Here is a 27,656-nt window from a genome sequence, read left to right as displayed (position 1 = left end):
TTTTAACATAAGTTATATATAGTTCAGTGGATAGAATCATTGTTTCCTATGGTTTAAGTCATATGTTCAATTTTCTCTGAGGTCATTTTTTTATTTTTTTATTTTTCGATTTATTTTTTAATTTATATATCAAAATTACATTGTAGTCCCTTGCTATTTCTTATAATTATATTTGATCCTCATTTTTTATTCTTTTATTTTTCAATTTATTTTTTAATATATACATCAAAATTACATTGTAGTCCATCGCTATTTCTTATAATTAATTTTGATCCACATTTAAATATAAATCAAATAAATTATAAAAAAAAAATTATATAGATACGCAACTTAGTTATTATAATTGATAAGGAACTAAAAAACCATCGGCCATTTGTAGATTTTTAAATCCATATAAATAAATACACACACTGTGTCGATCGAGCACGAATGAGATAATCTGACGGTTATAAATGAGGTGGCAGTAGACGGGTGGTCAAAATCAACTGGTTAGGTGGTGCTGATCCTAGAATTTTATGTGGGCCGTGGGGCCCAACAATTATATGCTCGTAGGCCCATCTCCAGTAGCCAGATTCTCTCTTGAATTTATGGATTATATATCAAACAGAAAACGCGTCTCCCATACCATTTAGTTAACTTAATCATAATACCCTTCTTTAAAAAAAATATATATATCTCTATTTATTTTGCAAATTTTAGTCTGCAGACTTGGGGGTAAAAAATCATGTGTACTCAATTATTGCAGCAAAAATTTAATACATGTTGCTATTATAATTATATATTTAATGGTAGCCATATATTGCATTAATTATGCTTATATTAACACACCCCATTAAAGATAGTTTATATTGTCATGCCCACAATATGTTCTATTAAAAATTATTTTATATTTGTTCTCGATTTACAAAAATAATTAACTTAAATTGTTATATAAGCTTACTGTGAGATTTTATAAAATATTTAAACTTTTATTTTCAATCAATATGAGATAAAGAGTATCACATATATGCCATGTATTGTCGTTTGTTTATGCCATTTTCGTATACATATTAAAAACAAGTAATTGTTGCTTTTCAAATTCCATTTTATTTGATATTGATCTGTTTATCTAAGTTTGGTCCTTTGATTAGGGCAATTAGCCTTCTCTCATTGCCATAGTTCTAGTTTGAATCCCTTTATATAGCGAAACATCTCTTTTCTGCTTCCAAACTGATGTAGTCAAAAATTGTAATTATCCGAATTACTCTGCTGGTGCGTAAACGGGTCCAAGTAGCTGGTGGATAGAAATTTTTGTGGGTTATCACCTGAGTCACAAACAAACGTCAGAGGCGCCGGGGTTTGCCCGGCGTAGACACTCCGACGCTCAAATCAAAAAATAATTCAAAGATGTTAATCGAAAGCTAAAAAGTTTAAGCATAAAATCATCCCCCTTGAATAATGAGAATCCTCTCCTATTTATAGATTTTTTTGGAGTATATAGTGGGCTTGGGCTTTTATAATTAATAATTTGGGCTTCAATAATAAATTGAATAATTAAATTAAGTCATTACCCATCACAGACAAAACCTTTATGTCTCGTGCTTAAACAAATCTTAGCTCATACGATCAAATACTAATCTTGAATCTCGATAATAAAGTTGGATCAAGTTTCATTTTTGATACAGGAAAATTTCGATTTATTTGGAAGGAAAACATGAAGTTTTCTCGTCTTTGTGCATGTTATAACCCCACTCGGGGTGGCCTTTTTTGGACTTTTTAATATCCCCAGTGTTGACAAATAAACCTCACACGTTATTGCATGTGCAAACACAGTTGGAGATTGATTCTTGATTGCTCCCATTTTGAATTATTTATTATTCGTGTTCATATTGGATTTCAAGTTAACTATACAAAGGGGTTATTAAATTTAGGCAATGAAGATTAATTGTTTACTAAAAGTGGATATCAGTAATCCAATTATCAGAAGTTATTTTTGTAGGTAATGTAAACGAAATTTAAATAGTTCAAAGTCAAGGATACTTAATGATACACCAACTTTCATTAATTACATTATCTTTTGTCATCATTTCCATGAATAGTAGTATATATCAAACTCTTTAATATGACAAAAGATGAAAACTCTTTAATATAATAAATTATTTTAGCAAATTACATTTTATGGTTCCAAATACACAATGAATGGAATTTATCATAAAGAAAGACCACAACGCACAAAGTAAAGACGGGCGTGTCTCTACCTGGAAAAAGCAAAATTGGTCCAAAGGTCATCAATTGTGGGGGGCAAAATTTGTAGCACGCCAGCTTGTTGCATGAAATGTGGCAATTATCACTCTGCTTTTTTAGGTTTGTTGTTATTATTTGTACATACATATTCCAAACTTCCTATGATGCATTCGTGTCTCATCACAACTTTTACTTTACTAGCAAAGTTTGTGGGCGATCTCTCGTTTGTTTGCGATAGAATTTTGGGCAAAAAGTTGAGGTACTCGATGTGTAGGCTACTTTGCTTTATAATGAAGGATGGGTATATTTATTATAAGGTTCATTCTCGTTTGCTTCAAGTGGAATATATGTTTTTCAAAAATTCTAAATGAAATTTTTCTTTACAAAATCAGATAGTGATTGGGGTTTTGTAAAATAACGTATTACGTGGTGGTGATTTTTAAAATGCCCATAATAAGCTTTTACTAGCTATATTTATCACGAACTTTCTTCTTGTATCTTTTTTTTAGACGTGACTTTCTTCTTATATTTATGACGTAAGATTTTCATAAACATAAAAATATGAAATATTTACGTCATTTAAGTTTCGGCCTATATTTGGTCCAAACATCTATTGTCAATCCGCCCATACATGAAGTTGATCATATTTTTTGTTGTAAAACTAATCTTATATCCATTTAATAACTTTTTTTTACGGTGAGACGGGTCAACCGATTTTTACTTAAAGTGAAAAGTAATTTTTTAAACATAAAAAATAATATTTTTTCATGAATTAAATCGGATTGGAGAACTTTATCACAAAATTAGTCTGTGAGATCATTTAACATGAGTTTTTGTTTTCGTAGTTTGATTGTGAAAAAACAAAAAGGTGACTAATATGCTGGCCTTTTATTGAAGCACAAGAAATGTGAACGTATTTGACATGATTATAAAAGAACTAGCTATGAATTTTATTTGCCGGAAAAATGCTCCGGTCTCACTGTCGAGTCCGTGCCCTGTAATCTTCGAGCTTGACGCAGCTTGATGAGTCCCCCACTGACCTCCAAAACTAAAATCCGTGCTGTACGTGCAGACAGCTTTAGCAATGTAGCTGTGGTGTTTCCTCGTCGTCCGGTGTACGTGCAGACAGCTTTAGCAATGTAGTTGTGGTGTTTCCTCGTCGTCCGGTGTTGAAGGGGTTTGGTCATGGCCCGTGGCCAGTAATAACGGTGGGGCATTTCTTTGGGCCATAAGTTTGGTAATGGGCTTTTATCGCATGATGCTATTGATGGGCTTGAGATGATAATGAATGAAATTTTAGGCCCAATCTGTATACGATTCGAGAAAGAGAGAGACCGGCATGAAAATATACTTTTGACGGATAATCGTCGTAGATACAATTTGGATTGAAATGCATAGTTTTGATAACTTTATGGATTTATTGTTACATTTGTATGTTTAAGTGTTATATAATCTATTAATTGATTTGATATGTTTAAAATTTTAATAAAAACTAAAAATATTTTTGTACTTTTAATCTCGTACTAAACATGCTTACATTTTATTGTATGCTTTGTCAGGCTTTGAAGAACTTTCCTAATTAGAGTCTAAGACGAGCAGTCCAAATTTCACGAACATAAAAATACATTTAAAAACAAATATAATATACTTCAAATTCTTGTGTGTGTACAATTTATATTATATTAAAAGAAACACTTAATATAAATATGAACCAGTAATAAAAAGAGAATAAGAAGCATTAGCGAGTTGGGATTCTAAGAAATTTCTCCTCCCTATTTAACTAGACCTCTCTGATAAAAAATATTATTATTTCCCGACAAAATACTTGCAATAATTCCCTTCAAAGACCAACTAGAGATGAATACCCGTCCCCTTTTCCTCCATCTCTGCCCAGCGGCATTCCTAAGTTTCTTCCTTTTCATTACTTATCCAACTAAGTCCATATGTAAATATATTTTGAGTTCACCGGGTCACGCTCCTACGCCTGCAATCAAGTCAAACATTTTTCCAATGCAAATTAGATCCTTGATTTGCGCCTCTTTCACGGTGCATGGAAGAGTGTTTTTTATGAATCATTTTTAAACATTCGAAAATTGTAACTCAATATAAGTTAACACATGCAAACGTCATTTTTACATTGGAACAAACTCATATCCCCGCATCCAATTTTCATTCACTCACAGTGGAATACTTATTATCACACACAACCCAATAATATATATATGGTTATCCAACATGGTGTACTTATACAAATTGGTTATTGGTCCACCAATATTTTCGTTTCCAGTCTTGGATGAAGGGCAATGGATAATCATTACACATTGTAAAAGAGCAATCGAGTATGCATTAGATATATGGTAAATCTTGTTTTATTTTATCCATAATTTTTTTATTTTATCAAGTATTCTTACTGAAATGCGATTGATTATATCAAATATTATTACTGAAATGCACTTAACCAGTGACATTCCACCAAGCACTGCACATCTTTATTCGCATTCTAGTGCCATCCATCAGCAGATAGCAGGCAGGCAGGCAGGCAGGCATATCCTTAAAACTCGTACCTGTGGTCCTATAATATCACCTGATTCCCGGACAAGATTCACCCTTTATTTGGAAATGGTACTTGATTCATAAAAAATGAATCTTGTGAACTAACGTAAAGCTGACATTGTACAACAAAATGCTACGCTCCGGCCGTCATGAGATATGGAGCGTTCAGTGTCATGAGATATGGAGTGTTCTCATGAGCGTTTCTAATCTACAGGTTATCGCTTCTGTAAATGCATCCTTCGTCCCTACCCTATCCAGTATCACTACCAAACCATACCACGTTCCCCAAATGATTCAGGCAACATTCTTATTCTTATGACTCACTGTTTTTGTGGTTGGGATTTTCCCAAGAGGAAGATATTTAGTTGGAAATTAGAATTTGGACAACGCATTCCAAGTTACGTGCATAAAAACACAACTTTGTCACTTATCAAACGTTCCGATACCAAATAGGACCCAACCTACGAAACAATGGTCAAAAATTACCGTACTCGAAACATTAATACTGGAATATTTACCAGTCTCCGACAGAGCGTTGAAAGACCGGGACACCCTTTAGAAGCATAGCTTTACATACTCGGTAAAGGATACGGAACACCGGAAGACATAGTTATAGCCATCGGATTGGTGTAAGGCCCACAAAATGTTATAGGCCGGATTGCCCACGGGGTGTTGCAAATCAGGTGGAGCATATCGCACACAATACCTTGAATGGAGAAGCAAAAGTTCATAACAAGATACAGCAGTTAAATTGGCTCGAAAAGCATCAAGTTACATATCATTTACATTATATAGCACAAATAAAAAAGATACTAGATACAATTACATAGGATAATAATAGTATGCCTAAGCAACACAAATGGAGGCAACAAATGCCAGTCCTTAGCTAAGGTTACTTTTTGTTAAACTGCTATGCTGCTGTCGATGCCCTGCGTTTGTATCTTCCTACGAAGAAATGGGAAAAAAAAAAAGATTTATAACCAGATAATAAGCTAAAAAAACTGTTGATGATTTTCGAACAAACTAAATTGATTCACAATCTACATCAGAAGCCCTATAGTCAGCCTGTACCTAAGTATATGTGAATTCACTTGTAATGGAGACGAGCTCCTAGTAATAAAGAGAACCTGCCGAAATAAAATAAAATATCAGAGCAAAATCGTGATTATTGCATGACCAGATATATGTACAAGGATACTAAGGATAATGACATAAGCAAGTCCTAACGGTTTTCCTTGATATTAACTCTGAGAAAAAGGTCTAGTTCCAAAAAAATATAATAGTGGCTTTGATCACTTGAATATATATCTAGATTATGTGATCCCTTGTTTCCTTCTTTATATTCTTCCAACTGGTGAATGGAGAGGGAGACGGCATGCGGCGTATTTCACAGGGACTTGTCATGATAATGTGGTTGTGGTTGTGGTTGTGATCTTTGGTTTACAGGTTCCAATAATGGCTTCTAGAATGTGTCCCGGAATATTTGGGTCCAAAATTTCAGAAAATTTTTGACATGTTAAAATTGCTACACATGTGGCGAATGCCTCTAACAAAGAAATTATCGTTGCGGTACCATACATAATTTAACAACGATGGATAACTTACCCTGCCACCAGTTTCCTCTTGAAGCACCATCTGAGTCATCTTCTCCTCCATCTTTATTGAACTGAAAAATATGCTAAGGCGTCATTAGTTCCAGTCCATTTGACAGATCCAGATTTACAAAACATGAAAACTGGATATAAAATGTTAGTAGATGTTGTTCGATGTTTGAAGCGTGGAATAAAAGTTTTATGAACCAGCGATGACATATATATATATATATATATGTGTGTGTGTGTGTGTGTGTGTGTGTGTGAGGTTGATATGCAAATACCCCAGAAAAGGGAAAAAGATCATAGTAATTTAAGAAACATATTTAATACAATATATATATCTCATAAATAAAGGTTTTATACAAATGATGATGGAGAAGTCTCCTAAAAGAGGCCACATAATTGTCCAACTTGCTACGAAAACTATTAATTTGATGTTCCTTCGAATGGACTTCAAGCCTACTCACAGTGGTGAACACAGTGCTCTGGGCAGTCTGAGGTCGAGAATAAATGTCTTGGCCACCATAGTAAATCGACGAGCTATAATGACAAGGATGCACATTTTCCACCGGATAAAACGAACCCGTATCCTTGCCTTCCGGCTTCTGGAAGTTGCCTTCACCATTTACAGCATTACCAAGCGTCACTGAAGAATTACATCCAAGATTAAAAATTCAACCGTTTCAGCAGCATTCATGCAATATGTCAAATACTCTTCAGTTGAATTTAGCAGGGCCAAAAAGAATCTAATTACAACTACTAGACATATGTTGACTACAACTAAATATTCGACAATATTTTGTATGGATGGACGAAATGCATTTGGTATTCTAACGGTTAACTTATAATTCATTAAAAAAATCATCTTATGCCTAACGCAAATACATTGAATCGGCCGTAGAAAGATGGGAGCATAAAAATAAAACAATCACACGTTTTCTGTTGAAGAGTTTTAATCTTCCAGAAATGAGGATCTTGATTGGAACATACCTGAAACAGCAGTCTTGCTAGTCCAACTCTGACTTCCAGGATCGTGCTTCTTCTCTTTCTCTGGCGTGCACAGAGAATCATTGCATATTGTCTGAAGCCATTATAAAAAAATTAAGAACAGATCTCAGTCACAAGCACCAATTTGGAAAATTCTACCATATTAGGTGAGATACGCGTTTTTCTCATTGAAAATGCATCGGACAAGTATAATTAACGACTTTATTATAGATTGCATACACGGTAGCACATGAATGAATGTCACCTGCCATAAAAAGATCAGTCCTCTACGAAGATCGCATTAAATTCTTGGCAATTAAACGCGCGATTAATTCAAGGCTTTAACAATCATCATCACACATTGAGATTTATTGCAATAAAAGGCAAAAGCTTGATTAATGCAGTAAAAACTTTCGATTCTGCTCCCTCAGAGTAAGAAAAAGATGATATATATATAATTTCATCACATCCCTTCATGTTATCTAACATGAAAACTGAACTTAGTTGCCAACAAAGTTTCTTAGACATCCTGATAACCAGCACAAGTGTTGAAACAACGTACCTATTTATCTTTCACCAAACTAGAAAAGCTTCGAACAGCCGACACCTCAATTCCAAATGTTTTTATACTAACAGTCCTACCGGACCAAACAACCATTTTTACCGAATCAGGAAATCCAATTACCTAAAACGCAAGAACCCAAATATTTATTGCAAATTATTATCATTTTTTTAAAGAAAAGTCTGTACTACCTTAGCGGGTTGCCCAAAAATTGACCCGAAAATCCCAGAAGATGAAGCGGCAACATCAGAATCCTTGGACCCGAAAAGGTCAGAGGTGAATGAAGAACCCGATTTCTTCCGTCCGTCCATTTTCCCTCTCTAAAATCTCTCCGTCTCTTTCGCTATCAAATATGCAGAACGAGAGTCTTGGGTTGAAACAGAGCCCTTTGTGTGTGTATATAAAGAAAACCAACCGTCAAAAAGACCCGTGATCGAACGTAACCGCAGAATATTTCCCACAAACAAACAGAATCCTCGGAAGTAAAAAAGCGAAATCAAATGGGAAAAACGGAAAAAAGAAAAGAAACAGAGTAATTTACAGAACAAGACCACGTGAATGAATTATCTCTGACGTCCGTATGGATTATCTCTGACGTAGATACACATGCATATTTATATCCCGGAGAGGAAACACAAATCGAAGTCCTAATCCCATAATATTATTATCATAATCAAATATAGATTCTACACATATATACATACAAGAGTATCGTGTGTATCTTCTTGGCCGACGATCTCTCATTCTTTCTCACACTTACATTGGCTTTTCTTTTTCCCCTTAATTTTACCTCAAAATTAATTTTTTTCTTGAAAAAAAACAAATCTTTTCTCTCTCATGTTATATATGTGACCCTGTTAATTACCAACCAATATCTACCTAATTTTTCGGAAAGAAATAAAAATAATTTGTTATCGGTGGTTGTTTCTGTTATACGGCGTGATTTGGTGAGTGAGGCAGCATAACAGAGAAATGCCACGTGGTAGAAAGGGAATTATGTGTAGGCCCAAGATTTCGATCTCCATCCTTTCACTGCCACGAATACCTTAGTGGATAATAACAACCTCTTTTCTAGTACTGTCACTTTCTTTGAGTACCAAAACCCTAAGTTTGATTTTTGCCCTTCTCTCACATTTATTGAATTCAAATCAAACCCAATTTGGTAACTTGTTTGGAGGGTGACCACAAAAAACAGAACCCACACTATCTTAACGTAATGAATAAATAAATAAATATATATATATATATATATATATATACACATGGAAATGAATAAAATGTAATATTAATATTAATTGTATTGTGTTTATTTATAGTGTTTATTTCGTTTAATTTTTAATAATTTGTGTAGACGGAGTTTGTTTGAACAAAATATAATACGATTTGAAATATCAAATATAACAAATGTTTTTGACCCTACATATATAATCTTGATTCTTATCCATATCTAATGTTGTCTTCCAAACAAAGCTAACTAACAGTCACGTAGTATGTGCAGAATCTGAGACCATTTATTTGTTTGATAGTTTATGTTTCGGCGAGAAGGTCATCTTATCTTTCTATCCTGTCGGCCGGCCCAAACTCGAGTCGGTCGGTCTTCTTCGTCCTACCTTATCAATTAACCAATCAATGTTAATACAGGAACGTCTTTTCAATTTTAATTCGATCATTAATTAATGATTATCGTTCAATAAAAAAATTCAAGTTTTTGTATGTATTGATAAAATATATTAATTATTGGATAAGTATCTCAATCTCCAGTCAAAATTTGACGTAGATAGGTTCATGAATGGTATGAACAACTATTTTTTGGAAAAAGAAAAACCGCCATTTAAATCATTCCCGTGCATCAAATATGGAGTAAATATTCTTCAATATATATCTTTCACCCGTCGTGTTTTTAAAACCGGATCTACAAGTTCGACCGAGAACTGCTCATGAGTCTAGTCCAAAACAATCTTATGAATCGTTTTTATGGTGAAACAGGTTAAAACCCGTCAAGACCCGGTCAGACCGATTCACCAGTTATAAATTTTACGTTAAAGTATATGAATCGACCCTTCATAAATAAGGTCGATCTAGGGATGGTAAACCCCTCTTCAGGGGATTAGGGTGGCGGATTTTTAAGTATATACATGTATTTTGAGTTTTTATGAATATATTTGATTGAAAGAGCTTGATCAACAAAAACAAGAATTTTTTATTCATCTAATTCCATTTTAATCCTCGACTATGATATAATGAAAATTTGCAGCAGCGACACGAAAGTGAATAAATAATATATAAAGAATAAAACATGTATCTTTGGTAATTGTCATCATCTTGATCAGTAATTAAGTTAACGTTCTTTAACCCTGAAATTTCGAACAATAATATCACTAAATAATCATTAGATGTAGAATTAGAATGTCTTTAATTTTATTTTTTTTCCCTTTTATTTGTTTCATGCTCTTAATCAAATGGTCACAAGCTTAGAGGAACAATATAAAATAATATATCCGAGGCTTTAATTTGGGGCTGCCAAGTGTACCTAACGCAGTCCAAAACAGAATGTTCCTTGCAACTGAGAGAGGATAAGAACCTTATCCTTGAAGAAAAGATTGCTTTTGGTTTGATCTCTCATGCAACCAGACAATGTGTTTGGTTTGATAAGTATAAAATTAAAATTCCGACTTCACGGCCAAAGACTAATTAACTAAATATATAATTTGGATAAATTTAAGAATTAAATTCTCATTCTCTAATATAATCATATATATATTAAAGATTAAATTATGAAGTCATATTTCCTGATATAATAATATAAACTCTTTTATAAAAGTTAAGCTAGAGATTAGAGTAAAAAAAATGGAAGATTTATATACATACATAGACGCAGTACACCATAATAATTCATAGAGAGAAATAGAATGAAATTAGTGTTTTTGGAAGAGGTTCCACCATCCAATGGATAGGATTCAAATAAAGAGTATGTATCTTGTGAGACGGTCTCACGAATCTTTATCTGCGAGACGAGTCAACCCTACCGATATTTTTAATAGAAGTAATACTCTTAGTATAAAAAATAATATTTTTTCATGGATAACCCAAATAAGAGATCCGTCTCACAAAATACGACCTGTGAGACCGTCTCACACAAGTTTTTGCCTCAAATTAAAGGATTGACAATACAAGGGATTGGTCATGTTCCTACAAATTATATTGGGTCTAGATTCGATCGGAAACATTAGCTAGGCAAGTATAAACAATGCAATGTCTCGTGTCATTGCAAAAATTATAAATTCTTCTTTGAATATTATTTATAGAAGAAAAATTATCATATAAAAATCATATTTCTGAATCCACAAACGAATGCTTTCATTATTTCCTTCTTTCTCCACATGGAGTGTCACATTCTTATCCCACTAATTGAAGACAGTAACGGATGAAAGAGATCAAGGATAGAAGTATTCCATCCATGAATCTATTCTTCAGACATTTTCTGTAAATTACTTGCTGATCATTTCATGTTGGACTTATTAATCGAGTCGCAATAAAGATTGTGATGACGATTATTATAAAAAAAATATTTGACGTGTTATTTTTCGATCTTTTAATAATTTTCAGTTATTCAATGTTTGATTTTTGGATATATATATATATATATGTCGCACAAACGATCCAATGAGTCATGTTCAATGTATGGCAACGAAAGAGACCTCAAGAATTTTCAACTTGGTTCCAAAAAGGTACAGAAGTTGGAAAATGCAAATTATATAAGTTTGCATTAACGAGTGAAAAGCGTCTTCGGGAAATACAATAGTTATCATATCAAACTAATCCACGTACGTAACTCTATTTTATACAAAAGTTATTATATAATAATTATTATCAATGATTAACCGATTATATATATATATATATATATACAAAAGTTGTTTTCATCGTCATCATCAATAATGATTAACAGATTATACACCAAAAAGTATAATATAATATAAGTAGGTATGTGTGTGCACTATATTATGGTTCAGTTCATGACACCAATAATTGGTTTTATGGTATGGCCAACAATTTTCAAAAGTGTAGTAATATTTTTGGTCAATTTTCATAATTACGACATACTTTTATTTTAATATAAATCAAAATAATTATAAAAACTTGTTTGAATATAAAAGAAATAAAAATAGTATATATATCCATACTAATAAAAAAAGAGTAGATTTCTTGTGAGACGGTCTCACAAGTTTTTATCTGGGAGACGAATCAACCATACCGATATTCACAATAAAAAGTAATACTTTTAGCATAAAAAATAATATTTTTGATGGATGACCCAAATAAGAGATCCGTCTCACATATTACGACTCGTGAGACCGTCTCACACAAGTTTTTATCTGAAAAAAGTATTTTTAGACTACACTAATTTTCTTTTTTGAAATATATGGACCACACCTAATTAGATGTTGAAAAGTTGTCTCATTCACATAATTAATAAAATAAAATAAAAATCTATAATATGTTAAATTTGACGAAAAGTATTCATATGTTCTTAATCACATGTCCAATTTGCCGCGTGTCTCAATGATCTTTTCTTTTCTGTTGTTGTTGTTGTTTTTTTTTTTTTTTAAATTGATTTGTTTTTTTCTTTTACTATTTTCTCAATTTGTTCATGAAGTAACTGCCTAAATCCCCGCTTCCGGCGTTGTTTTATTTATTTAAAAAAATTGTGGAACGACCCAAATAAATTCTTCATATATTATTTTGTGCTCCAGATGGATTATATATTTTTTCAATTTTTACATATATGTTCAAAATGATTTTTTTATTTATTTTAATATAGTTTTTATATATATTTTTTGTTATTATTATTATTTTTATGTTATTAAGATGAGTTAAAAGCAATAACAACCTACTTCGCTACTCTAACTAAAACTTGAGTTGCCTGACCGCTTCGCAAAAAGAAAACTACAGGTTTAAAAAAGCCTGAGATAAGCTTTTGCAATTATATACTACCAATCCAAATATAAGCCATGAGTCGTCGATTACTAGGCCCAATGCTACGAGTGTGAAATGGCCTTTGATGACTACTATGGGCTTCTTCTGGAACAGCTTTGGTTGGCCCAATTCGCTACTTCCGACTAAGGGTAAAATTGTAAATTCAGTAAAATCGAGTTAACCGACCGATGCTCTTGTTACTTATCGCTCATCAGTACTCATCTCCTCGAAAAATTCGATTTTTGGTAAGGCCTGATTAACTATATCCATTTTGTCCCTTGATATGAATAACGGTGTTGGTTGAAAATCACGATTAATATGTTGCAAATTGGGGTTTTATTAATTTTTGTTGGATAATATGAGTATTTTTAGTTTTGTTTGATTTGCATATGCGAGTCTCACCCTTATGAGAGAATCCTGGAAGAAGTTTCATATAGACCTCTTCATTGAGACCACCTTATAGGAATGCATTGTTGACATCAAGTTGGTGTAAAGACCAACTTTTTATGGCAGCAATGGAAAGGAGAAGACGAAAAGTGACTAGTTTGGCTACTGGTGCGAAATTATCGTGATAGTCGATACCTTCTATTTGAGTGTAGCCTTTGGCAACTAGACGAGCTTTATATCTTTCAATAGAACCATCTGATCGATATTTTATTTTGTAAACCCATTTACAACCAATATGTGATTTATTATTCGGAAGTGAACATAAAGACCAAGTATTGTTGGATTCAAGAGCTTGAATTTCTTTGGCCATGGCATCACGCCATTCGACATATTTCATGGCTTGAGAAAAAGATTTTGGTTCATTGTTTTTAACAAGATTAGTGAGAAATACACGATGAGAATGATTCATATGAGTTAAAGAAAAATAATTTGCAAGCGGAAAATCGGTCGAGAGAGAAATATGATTGCAAATGTAATCTTTCAAATGGGTGGGTGGACGTCGGATTCTATGATGATGATTATTGGTTATAGGAGAAGAATCCGCTGGAAGGGAATTGGTAGAGTTATTAAGCGGAGAAGATGTTGGAATGTCCACTGAAGAAACATTGGAGTGATCAACTACATTATGATGAATTGGATTGCTAGAAGAAACATTAGGAGATGTATTAATCGACTGTATGTTATAATCAAAAGATTCATTATCATCGATTGGGGTGATGGAGATTGAATTTTTTGATGAAGGAGAAGGGAGATCATGATACGGGAAAGTTGATTCATGGAATACGACATCGCGAGAAACGTATATTTGACGAGTCTGAAAATCATATATACGATACCCAGTTTGACCATATGGATAACCAACAAAGATTCCAGGCCTGGCCCTCTCATCAAATTTATGGCGAATATTCATATTTTTTGCAAAACATAAGCATCCAAAAACACGGAGAAATGAGTATGATGGAACATTCCCAAGTAAGACTTGATGAGGTGATTTATAGTGAAGGACTGTATTTGGAAGTTTGTTAATGATGAAAGCAGCTGTGAGAATACAGTCACCCCAAAAAAAATATAGGCAAGTTTGCTTGAAATCGTAAGGCGCGGGCGACATCAAGTAAATGTCGATGCTTACGTTCGACAATGCCATTTTGTTGGGGGGTTCCAACACAACTACGTTGGTGAATAATACCATTATCATGAAACCAAGTGCGCATTTGGACGGAAAGAAATTCAGAACCATTGTCTGAGCGAATAGTTTGAAGTTGAGGAAGGAAAATTCCCCCATTACCAGAATTGATGCGAGAAAGCTTCTTATGGAATTGACGATTAATTTGATTAAAAAAATGAATCAACATATTAAATGTTTCAGATTTATGTTTTAATAAATAAATCCAAGTGCATCGTGAATAATCATCAACGATAGTAAGAAAAAAACGAGATCCATTATGAGAAGGTATAGAAAAAGGTCCCCAAATGTCAACATGAATTAATTCAAAACAATGAGAAGAACAAGACGTACTTCGAGGAAAGGGAAGTCGTGATTGTTTAGCACGCGGGCAAACGTCACAAATAAATTCTTTATTAGAAAAAATATTTGGAGAATTCTTAACAATAAAATCAAAACGAGACCTAGATGGATGACCCAGACGAGAATGCCATAGGTCAAATTTATTACAGTGCTTGAAAGAAAAAGCAGAATTTAAAATTAAGTCTGCATCTAAATAGAAGAGGCCATTACGAGCAGTACCCCGGCCAATCGTCTTCTTCGTTGCTCGGTCCTGAAATATATATGAAGAAGAAGAAAAAATTGCATCACAATTTGTTGACTTGGTTAATTGTGAGATAGAGAGTAAGTTGAATTTAAATGATGGAATGTGAAAAACATTCGTGAGAGTTAGTGATGACGAACAAGTAACAATGCCTATGTGTGTCACAGGCGCTTGAGAACCATCAGGTAATTGAACCGATAAAACGTTATTGACTTTACGATATAAAGAAAAAAAAGAAAGAGATGTACATATATGATTAGAGGCACCCGAATCAATAATCCAACAAGAAGGTAAACAAGTAAGAGCTGTACCTGCCAAGTGGACCGATGAACCTCCAGATTCGTCCTTGGCGAGAAGTGCAAGAAGTTTATTGTATTTCAGATTATAGTCTTTTTACATATATGCGTGATCAGATTTCTATTTTCATTCTCGTATATGTCGATGACATTATTATCACGCGAAACAATGATGATGCAATTTCTGATATCAAGAATTTTCTTGCTCAATCTTTCTCCATTAAAGACCTTGGTAATCTTAAGTATTTTTTAGGTATTGAAGTGTCCCGTTCTAAACAAGGGATTTTTTTGTGTCAAGGAAAATATATTCTTGATATCTTATCTGATTCTGGAATGATAAAATGCTTCTAGCATTTTGGTTTCTTAGGGTTTTTTAAAACCGTGAAAAGTTATATGAGCATGAGGTGCTTTAGAGTTCGGTTTGATTTTTCTCAACATTTTCGGTTGGTTCGTTTATATATACAAAAATCAGACCAATTTGGTTCGGTTATTTGCCGAATCGACCGAATGCTAACAATTTCAACTTTTTTTTATATTTATATCATCAAACACTCGTCGAATAAGAATAAAATATTAAATTTGTTTATACAATGACTTTTCCAGTAATATATTAGTTCGTATGAAAAAAATAAATTTATATATTTGGGATGAATTCAGTATTTTCAATAGACACGTGCATTTTACTCATGAGTAATGCTATATATGTAATCAAATTTGTAGAATAATTCTTACAACACAAAAAATTTAATACAAAAATTTCATTTATCAAAATCTCATGACAAATTCAATACAAAACCTCATGAAATAATAACAAAATTTGACGATATTTTAGTTGTACCTTTAACATTATCTTTTAGTCATATCATCCCTCCACCATTAGTGGAACATGTCTCCCTATATATCCTTTCCGTGACGATCCAGTTTGATAGTAATGAAATGGTTCCGGATTCCATCAACTAAAACAAATTAATTACTGTCTTCAAAATTATTTCATTTATTTCACAAAATGTTCAATGTATAATCAAATACTGATACTCAAATTCTAAGATAAACCCAGAGAAAAGCGTCTGTTTTGTTTATTAATGAATTTAGATATTATAAAGAAGAAGACAATCAATCTCATATTTCCAATGATATTCCATTGAGCTACAACTTTTTCGTTAGATATTTTAGTTTTAAATATAGAAACGAAAAATATATTTATTCTATTTCACACAGCTAGAGAAAACATATTCGGAAGCCACAACCCAAGCATATGTACGAAAAAGGGTACTTAATCAATGCAACTTCCATGGCAGACACCTGAGATTGGAGCAAATCCCACTCCATGAATCTCTACATTTACCATCAATATCTCCATCGCAACAATCGCAAACAATTCCAAGATTTGCAAAAACTTTAGAGTAACCTATATCAATCAATATACATATAATCATCTCACAAAGTTAATAAATAAGAGCAAATTGCACCGACCCTTTTTTGAAAAGTTTAAAATACATAAACCCCCTAAAAAAATATTACCATGCTGCTACATCTTTTTATTTTTTTAAAAAAATCAAACACATTTCACCCTTATATTATAAATGTTCAAACACATTTACCCCAATTAGTAGGGAGTTTTATGTCTGATTTTTAAAAAAACGGTGTATAGAATGCTATTAATTTGACTGATTAATAATAATATATAAGAAACCAGGTGTAACTTTGAAGCATATTTTGCGAGACGGAAAATTTATAAGACAAAGATTAATCCTTACTTTGTTGAGGTTGGAATATTGGTGGTGGCCTAGCTTCAACCATATTAGTATCTTGAAAGTTAAAGCCGATCAGTGATGTTATTACAAACATCAGCAAATAAAGAGATGGCCTGAATAAAGCCATTACTTGTAATGAATATCAGGGTTTTTTTTGAAAACAAAAAGAGAGATTTTGTGACTAAATATATGTAATTTCCTCTATGGGAATCATGCAGGTATATATACATTATTTTATGGTTTTGGACTTGGACGTGGAGATATGTGGTCTTTTCAATTTGCTTTGAAGGAATGCCGAACTTCTAGAGATTGATCCTATGTCTGTAGTCAAAATATTCCTATTCTTCTAGATGGAAGCTTCTTTCTTCGATGGTCATTGAAAAGTATCATGCATAATTAATTTGATCATAAATTACAAGTTATGATAGGGAATTGAAAATTTATGTCGATATCAGTGGTTACCCACAAAAAATTAAATATCAATATCGAGATTTCTGCTTATAATATAGCAAAACAAGATTATATATAGCTAGATTCAGCATATATTTATTTTTGAGTTGACTTTCTTTATAAAATTTCCAAGCAATGTTATTGATGAATCAGTTCAAAATCAATGGGTTTTTTTTTCTAAAAAAAATTCACCGGCAGTCTTTTTAAAACTCAATGACATTGTTGTAATTACTTGTTTTTCTATTCGATTGAGTTAGAATTTTTTTTTTGGAACTGTGTATTTCTTCAATTCATGTGTTTGACATGTACAATTAGATTCTTTAGTTACAGAAAAACAAGTATGAAAATGTAGAGATTAAAATATTTTTATATTTTAAAATAAATAAATAACTTATTTCAAAGTAATAATATACTTCCTTAAAAAATTATCCAAAATCGGAATATTATATTTGATTGTCTGGTCTAAGATTGTATTTGGGTGAATGGATTTAAAATCTATAGATTTCGATTATATTTTTATTAATAACAACAGATAAAATATTAAATTCATGCTTTACATATTAACAAATTAGTTACGCAAACTTGAAAGGATTTCAAATGCTTACATATAAAAATGGAATGAATGAATTTAGAGATTATGGTCTTATTTTTCTAAAACTAAAAAAATACATTTGAATATATTTGAAATCCGTGGATTTGAAATCTATAGATCCAAACACGATCTAAGTGGGGTGTATTCAATTCAAAGTTTTGATGATTTTTAATAACTTTTTCAAATGATAGACTTTTATATATTTTTATTTAATTTTACAGAAGTTCGCAGATTTATAAACATATTTAAGTGGATTCATGTAGACTTTTTTGTAAGATTTTTATAGACTTCTGTGAATTTTTTTTATGAAATTTTATAAATTTTGTACTTAATTATAACATATTATTATTTTTATTAATTTCTTTGAACCAATAATTAATTGACATATATAACATATTCAGTTTGAAATAATTTTTCATTATTTATATTAATAAATAAATTTACTTATTTAAAATCAAATTATTTAATCTTTACATGTGTATATATGTGAGTTTGTATGCATGTTTGTAAATTTTTTAAAATACATCAATTGATTAATCTGTAACCTTGTTTTTGAATTGATAATATACATGCGAAAAAAATATTATTTAACATTGTGTGGATATAATTTTGTATAAAAATATCATAGCTTACATATTAACTGAAAATGCTAAAAAGAATTTAAAAAATCATGGTTGTTGCGAGACTATTCAATTATAAGAATTAAGCGACATTTTTTGGACAATCTTTTATTATTATTGAATATTACATTAATTTGTAAATATTCTAAATTAAAAATCACAGATAAACTCTAGAATTCAAAATTTCCTATAATATTAAAATAAAAAATTATTAAATGAACAATAAGTCAAAAAACAAAAAAATTTGAAATGGAAATATGAAAATATATATTGAGATATAATTCGAAAATTTGAGAGAGTGGTTGAGATATATAAGAGGAGAGAAGATAAAAAGAGAGGTGATGTGAAGTGACATAGAAAGAAATAAATAGCTTATGTATGATTTCGAAGTTTTAAAAATCTATCCAAATCTTTGGTTGAACCAAATACAATTTTTGACAATTTATAGTTGTACCTTAGTCTTTAATATTTGTATGTTAATGAATTCTATGAAATTATTAAAAGTCTATTGAAAATTTGAATACCTATAAACTTTTTATAGAGTTTTAAAAAGTCAATGTTGAATAACACTTGACTTTTTAAAACTATAAGAAAGTCTATTTTGAATATCATTTGACTTCTATAGAATATGTAAAAATCTTAATTGAATACATCTAGACTTTTAAAATCTTACAAAAGTCATTAAAAGTAAATAAATCTTCTACATTGAATACATCTTCCTAAAAGTTCTTTTTCTTTTTTCCAAAATGCCGTATGAGAAGTACTATTATTGAAAACGATTATAGTTGATTGCGTGGTCTAAGTTCATTTTCCTATGCGATTTTAGAAATGCACAGAATACTCTGGATTCCATTTTTTTAGCCGATTTCATACTAGTTTAAAACTCAAGACACAGCTGTGTTAAATCTAAGCTGGTTTCATGAATAGATGGTAAAACACAGACTTTGCAGTGAATTGTAGTAGCATGTATGTCAAACTATCATGAAGAATTTACAGAAGAAATTCCAAGATTCAAGGCCAAATGAATTTATCTCATATTAGGCCTTAGGCGTGGTCGAACTTCTGGATTTATGCTTCTTCCTCCGCGTCCCCTCGCCCTTCCCATATTGCTGTTTAGGACAAAAAAGACAACAATTAGATGTTATAAATTGTCCTAACATCACACAAGAGTACGTCCTAACATATTTGAACATATAAACGAGTGATGTATTCAAGTGCAAACTGCATGCAGAAGTGATAAGAACTCAAGAATTCAGTCCAATAAGCATTTATTATCTATTTAGGAACAAGATTTAATTAGCTATACTTTAAAAAAAAAAAAACAGATGAGCAGACAGAGAAAAGAGAGAACTAACGTTAGAGTTCGAAGAGGAGGAGGGTGCCAAATTTCTCCCGAATATCTTGGATAAGGTTCTGCATATATGCAAAGAAATTCACAACACAGCTTATTTTTTATTTTTATAAAAACTACACATGATATCATCATCAAGTTAAAGACAATATATGCACCATATTCTAGCATGGTCCCAGCTGCAGGACGACCAATGAAACACCATGGATTTGGTAGCCAGGTGAATCTAAATTGCACGTAGTGAGAAAAATTATTAGCAGTATGTAACTTCAATTAAAGAGCATGAAAACAATAAAGTATAATGGTATATCAAGATTCACAGACTTATCTAAAATAGATACGGTTGGATTTGAGAGCAAAAATTATCCTACAATCGCGACTATTATAGCTATGACTTACACTGGAAGTGGTCTGAGACACTGAGGGCATGGATATGGAATCTGGTATCCAAGGCTTATGTTATTTGTAGTACTGCAAACAAAGTTACCCAAGAAACTCAAAAACCTTCTCCACCGAGGAAAAAAATAAATGCGAATGTCCCCTTAGATTCAAGAAAGAACAACTGTTAAACTGACACAGATTGAAAGATCGATACCTAAAGACCGTGGGTTGACTCGGAGAGTTAGCGGTAGATACTGAAGAACCATTCAATTTACTCAAGAGTTCCTTATTAACATCGGCTACTAACTTGGCCAAATTCTTGAATTGTGAGCCATAACTTGTGCCCCCGTCATTCTCAACATACTCCATAGTACTAGAAACCATGGCCATTGTTTGATTATTACATATATATACACATACACGCTAAAACGAAAAAAGAAATGCACGGCTTACTCGACTTCAAGATGATGGAGTTCTTCGGAATCCCCTTCTTTCAGCACGTCAACAAACAACTTTTTATTAAGCACAAGGCCCTTCATCAGCACTCTCTTACAACCTTGTTGAGGATGAGAATAGACGAAGGCGTAATAGTCTTCGACTTCGTTCCAATTCTCCATCCCAACTTCATCTAGAAACATTTAAATAACATACAAATAATCAAAATCTATAGGCCGGTGAAAATATCCCCACAGTAAGTAGTTTTTATTTAGTAAAATTCGTTCATCCTACCCCATCAGGCCCTTGTGTGCGTTTGGAGGAGTAGCCTCAATACATTGGAACAAGAAAATAAACGAATTCTCGGTAACAAGTGCGAAAAACAACGCAGACTCGGCGATGTAACATGCAATTTGAAGTCAGTTTCTTGAAATGTAGCGATTGGTAGCTAGTAAAAATATTACCAGCGACTGGGCAGGAAGAAAGGACGCCGTCCTCGAATGCGGGGAGACCTGTTAAGTGAAGAATATAGCCTGCGGCCATAAAGGCCGCGTGTACCGCAAACGCCGCCTTGTCCTGGCAGTTTCGGAAACTGGGGCGAGCTGCCCGTATAACTAACATAACCGACTGCTTAGAAGCCATGCTCGTGGAATTTGGTCAACTTTTCCAAACATTACGACCGTGGTGGTTTAATATCGAAGCGATATCCGAAACTTTGATGGGCTATAAATCGGGGCGAACCTTCAAACGCAATATTTGACCCACTTTTGGCCCATAACAAAATAGTTGGACCAAATAGTTAGATAATAAAATATTTTTGTTTGTTTGCAAAAGGTCCTGTTTGCAAGAGTTCGTAACAAAATAGTTAGATAATAAAATATTGGCGAAAACTTGTATGAGACAATTTTATATGTCGTATTTTGTGAGACGGATTTCTTATTTGGATCATTCATAAAAAAATATTATTTTTTATGCTAAGAGTATTACTTGTTATTGTGAATATCGGTAGAATTGACCCGTCTCACAGATAAAAATTCGTAAGACCATATCATAAGAGACCTACTCTAAAATATTTTTTCTCCCCATATGGTCTTGATAGTGTTAAATATTATTTTTTTAGCTAACCTCACATCAATCATTAAATTTAGGCTGTATAAGCTGAGAAGCATGTTTTTGTTTGTTTGCAAAAGCTCCTGTTTCGAACCTCATGTTTTTGGATAAATAATAAAAAAAAACACCATAGAAACAGAAAATAAGTCCGCCTTGTTTCTATTTGTTGTTTTTACTTTTACTACTTTTTTGACCATTCATATTTTAATTTTATAAAAAAATTATTATCTTTAACATATTTTAGTTGCTTCATATCCAATGATGTTTCATTTTTTTACTTTATTTAGTGATCCATATTCACATAAATTACTTTTGAATATTTATTTATTCGTATTATCTATTTGAAAATGCGATATGAAAATCTTTATTTATTAATATTTTTAAAGGATATCTTTATTTATTTCTAATTAGTTGTATATTTCAAAATAATTTAGTATGTGGTTGTTAAACCAAAGAAGGAAAATTAGAAGCCCATTTATCCAGGACATAATTTATGTTCCACTTAGTGCTCTAAACTGTTTACATTTTGATTGAACAAACCTCGTTTGTACTAATTATTAAAAACTAAACACATCAAACATTATTTATAAATAAAATACAATCCGTGGGCATTTATCTACCCTAGATGGGGCAAAAAGCATTCAGAAGTGATAAAAGGACGGTTAAAATGAAATCATATTTTTCTTTCTAAAAAATTTCAAAATAATATTTTTATGTCCATGAAAACATAGCAGAGATGTCAATCTTCCGTACCACATTGTAGCTCGACCAAGATTTGTTAGGAGAGTTAAAACTTCTTACCACAAGACCACCACTACCCAAATTTGAATCATACTCTCCTATGTGCTTATGTATGTCTTCTTCACGTGCATAACAATCAATATACAGAACCAGAAATGGCTATCTGGAGTAAGATAATCTGATGATATAGAAACGTCAATTCTCAATTAAATTGCAAACCGCGTTACTCGAACACAATATAATTTAACTGCATTTCTCGTGCCATAACAAGACATAAGAAATACTGTTTATAACCAAAAAGCGAAAAAGAGAAAAGGAAACCAAAAATAAGAGAACGTGGTGAGATATTCCCATGTAACAGGAAAAATCACTCAGTCAAAGCCTCAGGGTCGAACAAGAGGCCCATCACGCTGGAATTAGCATTACATAATCATATCAGAAGCTTCTCGATGGCATCCTGCATTAGGCAACATCAATTAACAAAATCATCATATTGATGGTCTATGACCAAACAAAAAATGACCATCAACTAATGCAAGTGTTGAAAATTATCACATCAATAATGTACGAATAAACAAGAAAAAAAATGTTGGAGCCACCCACAAATTACCTTCAATTGCTGTATTTGAGATTTCAACTGGCTTCCTTCGTTGCTCGTCACTGAACAAGCAATTACTGGTCTGGTAACTCCACATGCCCGACCAAGAGCTTGCTTTGATGGAACAAAGACATAAGGCACATTCTGCACTCAATGGAAAAAAATCAGACAACTTGTTTAGCCTCTGAAATAACCATTCAACACAACCCAAAATATCGAACTCGGAGCAAAACTTACAAGTGTATTTTTTGTACTCAAACAACCCCAAGTAACTGATACCTCTTGCTAATTAAGTTTTGAAAGTTCCATGTAGTTAGTTATTTCATTTAAACGATTAAGCAAGACAACCTATGTGACGGCTGCAGAATGAAATATTTTTTAACTTTGTCCATCAGTATTGAATTCAACTCATTAAAACAGACCTGCGAACACTTTAAAAGCAAAGCACTGCACCATGATCCTTCAGTTTTAAGGCCAATTGCATGGTTTTGGAAATGACTACTACGTTTGAGAGATTGTCCACACAAAAGACTAGTCTTTTTCCTCTGCCTCCATAGGAGAATGGTAGTTGTCAAATAAACTAGGAAGGCCCAATTAGAAAAGTTACCTTATCTTCAGCAAGAAGCGGAAGGTGAAGCAGAATTTCGAGAGGCTCAGTGTCAGCTGCCATAACAACGAACTCGGAAATTCCTCTGTTGAGAGTCTTAGTTGCTGCAACAATCCATCATCGACATTATATCAATAAACAGAGCAATGAAAAACAACAGACAACCTCTTGGGGCATATAGAGTTTCGCGAAGGGTCCTTATGATACTTAAAAGTTTTTAGATGGATTTAGTGTAAAATTTGGTTATTTTCCTCCCGATGGAGAAGGCCGGTCGTACTTCAGAAAAGAATTTTTTTGCAGAAACACAGAAAGTGTGAAAATTTTCACCTTCGTTAGCGCCCTTCTTAAGTTGTTTGTAATTCGCAGCTTGTTGAACGAGGTCCATGATTGTGATGGTCAGCTGGGCATCTGCTAATGGATATGCTTTTGGATTCACAGCTTCTCCAGTCTGTACACAAACGTATAACAAATCAATGTTTAAGATTTCAAAAAAGTTGACAACGAATATTAAGTAAAGAAGTTAGGACAAAATCAAAATCAAAAACTCTGGAAATGTGAGAGAAATCGCAGAGAATTACCATTATTGCTGAGTCTTCCAAAGGGGAGGTTGCAGGTAGACACAGCTGCACCTAAGAAATTAGGGTTTGTGAGGGGGCCTAACAAGTGGATGAAATTATTAGGATTTAAATAGAGAGGAAACTAAATTGAAATAGCGGACTCAAAATTTCAAGAGCCCATTTTAGAAATAGCAATTAGAGCCCAAAATTTGAAAACCCAGCCTAGCTTATAGGCCCATATTAAAAGTCCAAGCCCAAACTCATAGAGGAGGTTTCTTTCAGAAGTTTTGCAGTAGTTTACCGGAGAATGTCGATTCGTCATGTCTCTGGCTCGATTTCAACACCGCTGCAATCTCTCTCATCTTGTTTTTAAGGAATAATGTTGTACCATGTTCGAAAATCATCGAGCTCCTATAATAGAGTGTGGAGTGTAAGCTAAAATCATTGCTCCAATGTACCAAAAATATGGATTTCTGCATTATGCTTCAAGAAGAAGTCCTTTTGTAACGTAATTCATGATTCTCCACTGTCTCCATATTAGTCAAGAACCAAAAATAATTTATTCTACTGAGTTCCAAAAAACTTAGAAAATAAAATTTGCGGAATAGGAAATTAAGACATTATGGAACTTTTAAGCAAGAACCAGGCCAATAAATTAAAAAAAATATGATGAAAACCTGCTTATTTTCTTGCTGCAAGATGTCATTTTTACCCATAAAATTATCGACAATCATCATTTCAATGAAATTTCTGAAAACATTTAGAGAATAAAAGAAGGGGCTACCAGTGTTTCATGTGCATATGCAGTAACTTAAAAGAAGCCCTTTGGATATTTCCTTTGCAGCCATCGAGTTCAGCGAAAGTTGAGTTATTTTGGAATAGCAACAAGTTTAATCATATACCTCACAAAAGTGATTCATCAAGACGTGAAAACAGCGGAAAAATGTGTCAACTATTGGTCTGGTGTAACAACTATGATGCCTTTACTCGGAGGATTTTTAGCCAAGGCTTACCTTTGTCGATTTTACACAGTTCTAGCCTCATCCATTTTCCATCTTCTGGTAACATGTTCTTCTTTTCCTTCTAAAACTGTCGGAGCAAAGTCTTGAAACACCTGATTTTCATTCAAAGAAACCAAACCATATATAATATTGCCACTTTTGATGTAAAAGCAGGGGTTGCTTCTGTTGACGATGTCTCGAATAGTCCCGGATTTGCAGCTACGTGGAACGGGATATTGCAGGAATTCTTGAAGAATCCATAATCTGTTATTCTTCCTAGCAATATATTTTATCTCGATAGGCACTGGAAGGCATAAGCCAGCACTGGGGAGCTTTGGAGCTGACCAGTTTGATGATGATCGTCCTGAAGAAAGAAGGAAGAAAATGTCTTTCTTTAATTGGTGGAACATTGTCCTTTGTTGTGGTCTCCTATTAGGTGTAACATTGATAGTTTACATCCAAGATCACATGAGATATGCTGCAGCTGATATAATTCTTACATCTGTTTTGGTTTCCTCTACTGCTATATTTTGTACAGGAAGGCCATTTTATCGTTTTAGAAAGCCGTCTGGAAGTCCCTCTACACCAATGCTGCAAGTACTTGTAGCAGCTCTCGGCAAGAGAAATCTTGCGTATCCATCAGAACCTGATCAACAGTACGAAGTTCCTAAATCAGAAAAGACACAAACTTCTTTTTCACACCAAAAAGCTCAAGTAAGATATCTTGTTCCAAAATCAATGAATTTAATAACGGGAGTACGTTACTGAGTATACATGATCATAATCTTAACCAGGTTTCTCGATAGAGCTGCAATAATTGAAAACGTGTAAAATCCAGCAGAGAGTGAGATAAAACCATGGAGACTCGCAACTGTAACCAAAGTAGAGGAAATGAAGCTCATAGTCAACATGATCTCGATTTGGTTCACTACTCGTATCTGTGTGGCGCAAGCTGCTACATTCTTAGTCAAACAAGGTACAACATTGAATCGCAAAGTCATACACAATTTTAAGATCCCACCACTCTCGATATATTTGATCAACATGTTAATAAAAAAGGTGTCGCTCTCTTGTGGATGTGAACCACGTAAAGGATTTTGTACGTGTTTGGTTTATGATTCTTGCTTTCTTGATTGATCTGATATTGTGTGCAAGTCTTATTGTTTCTTGCTACTGTCCGAAGTGCATTATAGCTACCAGCATTCGGTGGATTTCTTAACGATAACCGTGGTAATCTGTAAGAGGATCCCCAAGAATTTCACCATTCGAAAGTTCAACAGGGCTTCATCAAACATAGCCTTGCAACCGTAATTTCAGTCGCTCGGATCTACCACTTCGAACCACCCAGGAGGAGGGCACACACACGTAGGTTCCGGTGCATAAACACATGGCATTTATCCCACACAGGCCTCTTACGTTACAAGGTTGTATAAGAGCTTGCCATGTTACATCCCACAAGCCAGTCGAATTAGCCATGCTATAAACTCTTAAATTCCGATCATAATACATTGTCAGCCTCCTTTTTACCCCATTACCCATGTCAGAAGCATTGAACTGTAGATCACTTGACAAAAACCTGCCCATATCATCTAAAACAGCGCCTTCTGCTTCCGTTGTAGTTAGTTTTACCATTTGCGTAAATAGTATTGTCAGGATTTTGGCCAATATGACAACTACACTTAAATTGAATTTACTAAGAGTAGCATCTTGGCATAATGGTAAGAATGAGACTCTTTAAAATTTTCATGGTCTTGAGTTTAAATCTCCGATTTAATATGGATATGACTCATTTCTTATTTTATATAAAAAAGAATCAATTTATAGACCGTTTGGATTGAAAAATTATAGAAGAAAAATGTTTTTTTCTAAAAAATATATTTATAATTTTATATTTATATATGTTTGGATCCTTTTTAGTGTTTTAAAAAAACACTTAATTAAAGTTAAAATATATTCTCTTCAAAAGCCCAAATTGTGAGCTTTTAGAGTGCTTTTATGAATTTAAAAAGTATTTTTTCAAATTTATTTATCCAAATACAAGAATAACACAAGT

General features: G+C 32.9%; 3 protein-coding genes and 1 pseudogene across 4 annotated transcripts; 1 reads left to right on the top strand and 3 right to left on the bottom strand.

Annotated features, from left to right (window-relative positions):
* Nucleotides 1–5,502: 5,502 nt before the first annotated feature.
* Nucleotides 5,503–8,786, bottom strand: LOC142545784 (uncharacterized). 2 transcript variants are annotated; one of them, XM_075653160.1, is made up of 6 exons: nucleotides 8,112–8,786; nucleotides 7,362–7,452; nucleotides 6,839–7,017; nucleotides 6,382–6,442; nucleotides 5,848–5,903; nucleotides 5,503–5,717 (listed from the first exon to the last, which is right to left on the bottom strand). In XM_075653160.1, exons 1-5 carry the CDS (start codon nucleotides 8,229–8,231, stop codon nucleotides 5,887–5,889), a joined length of 468 nt encoding a protein of 155 aa, XP_075509275.1. In that variant the 5' UTR covers nucleotides 8,232–8,786; the 3' UTR covers nucleotides 5,503–5,717; nucleotides 5,848–5,886. The 2 variants fall into 2 exon arrangements, with proteins under 2 accessions (XP_075509275.1, XP_075509273.1); XM_075653158.1 differs by having other exon boundaries at nucleotides 5,503–5,721; nucleotides 8,112–8,783.
* Nucleotides 8,787–20,255: 11,469 nt separating this feature from the next.
* On the bottom strand, nucleotides 20,256–21,638 carry LOC142547453 (putative proteasome inhibitor). The gene is made up of 6 exons (XM_075655759.1): nucleotides 21,454–21,638; nucleotides 21,008–21,182; nucleotides 20,769–20,927; nucleotides 20,573–20,644; nucleotides 20,332–20,399; nucleotides 20,256–20,266 (listed from the first exon to the last, which is right to left on the bottom strand). The coding sequence occupies exons 1-6, from the start codon at nucleotides 21,629–21,631 to the stop codon at nucleotides 20,256–20,258; spliced, it is 663 nt and encodes a 220-aa protein (XP_075511874.1). The 5' UTR covers nucleotides 21,632–21,638.
* A 1,384-nt stretch (nucleotides 21,639–23,022) lies between these two features.
* On the bottom strand, nucleotides 23,023–24,767 carry LOC142544630 (uncharacterized). Its single transcript, XM_075651662.1, has 5 exons — nucleotides 24,624–24,767; nucleotides 24,373–24,493; nucleotides 24,046–24,149; nucleotides 23,451–23,582; nucleotides 23,023–23,297 (listed from the first exon to the last, which is right to left on the bottom strand). Exons 1-5 carry the CDS (start codon nucleotides 24,624–24,626, stop codon nucleotides 23,271–23,273), a joined length of 387 nt encoding a protein of 128 aa, XP_075507777.1. The 5' UTR covers nucleotides 24,627–24,767; the 3' UTR covers nucleotides 23,023–23,270.
* A 287-nt stretch (nucleotides 24,768–25,054) lies between these two features.
* Nucleotides 25,055–26,939, top strand: LOC142547448 (protein NRT1/ PTR FAMILY 5.6-like; annotated as a pseudogene).
* The last annotated feature ends 717 nt before the right edge of the window (nucleotides 26,940–27,656 follow it).

This window comes from Primulina tabacum, chromosome 5 (genome assembly GCF_025594145.1).
Source record: "Primulina tabacum isolate GXHZ01 chromosome 5, ASM2559414v2, whole genome shotgun sequence".
NCBI lineage: Eukaryota > Viridiplantae > Streptophyta > Magnoliopsida > Lamiales > Gesneriaceae > Primulina > Primulina tabacum.
Note: the sequence above shows the minus strand (reverse complement) of the source record. Positions and strands in the feature narration are given on the sequence as shown.

Bases quoted from the DNA above. Each gene is read 5' to 3' on its own strand.
- LOC142545784 (XM_075653160.1), bottom strand. From the start codon at position 8,231: ATGGACGGACGGAAGAAATCGGGTTCTTCATTCACCTCTGACCTTTTC. The intron at 7,453-8,111 runs GTAGTACAGACT...TAATGGCTTCAG, and splicing joins TTTTTGGGCAACCCGCTAAG to ACAATATGCAATGATTCTCT. The intron at 6,443-6,838 runs GTGAGTAGGCTT...CATATTTTTCAG, and splicing joins AGAGCACTGTGTTCACCACT to TTCAATAAAGATGGAGGAGA.
- LOC142547453 (XM_075655759.1), bottom strand. From the start codon at position 21,631: ATGGCTTCTAAGCAGTCGGTTATGTTAGTTATACGGGCAGCTCGCCCC. The intron at 20,645-20,768 runs GTATCGATCTTT...CTTTGTTTGCAG, and splicing joins AGTCAACCCACGGTCTTTAG to TACTACAAATAACATAAGCC. The intron at 20,400-20,572 runs GTAAGTCATAGC...CGTGCAATTTAG, and splicing joins TGTCTCAGACCACTTCCAGT to ATTCACCTGGCTACCAAATC.
- LOC142544630 (XM_075651662.1), bottom strand. The intron at 23,583-24,045 runs GTAACTTTTCTA...CATTGAGTGCAG, and splicing joins CGCTTCTTGCTGAAGATAAG to AATGTGCCTTATGTCTTTGT. The intron at 23,298-23,450 runs GTAATTTGTGGG...TGCCTAATGCAG, and splicing joins CTCAAATACAGCAATTGAAG to GATGCCATCGAGAAGCTTCT.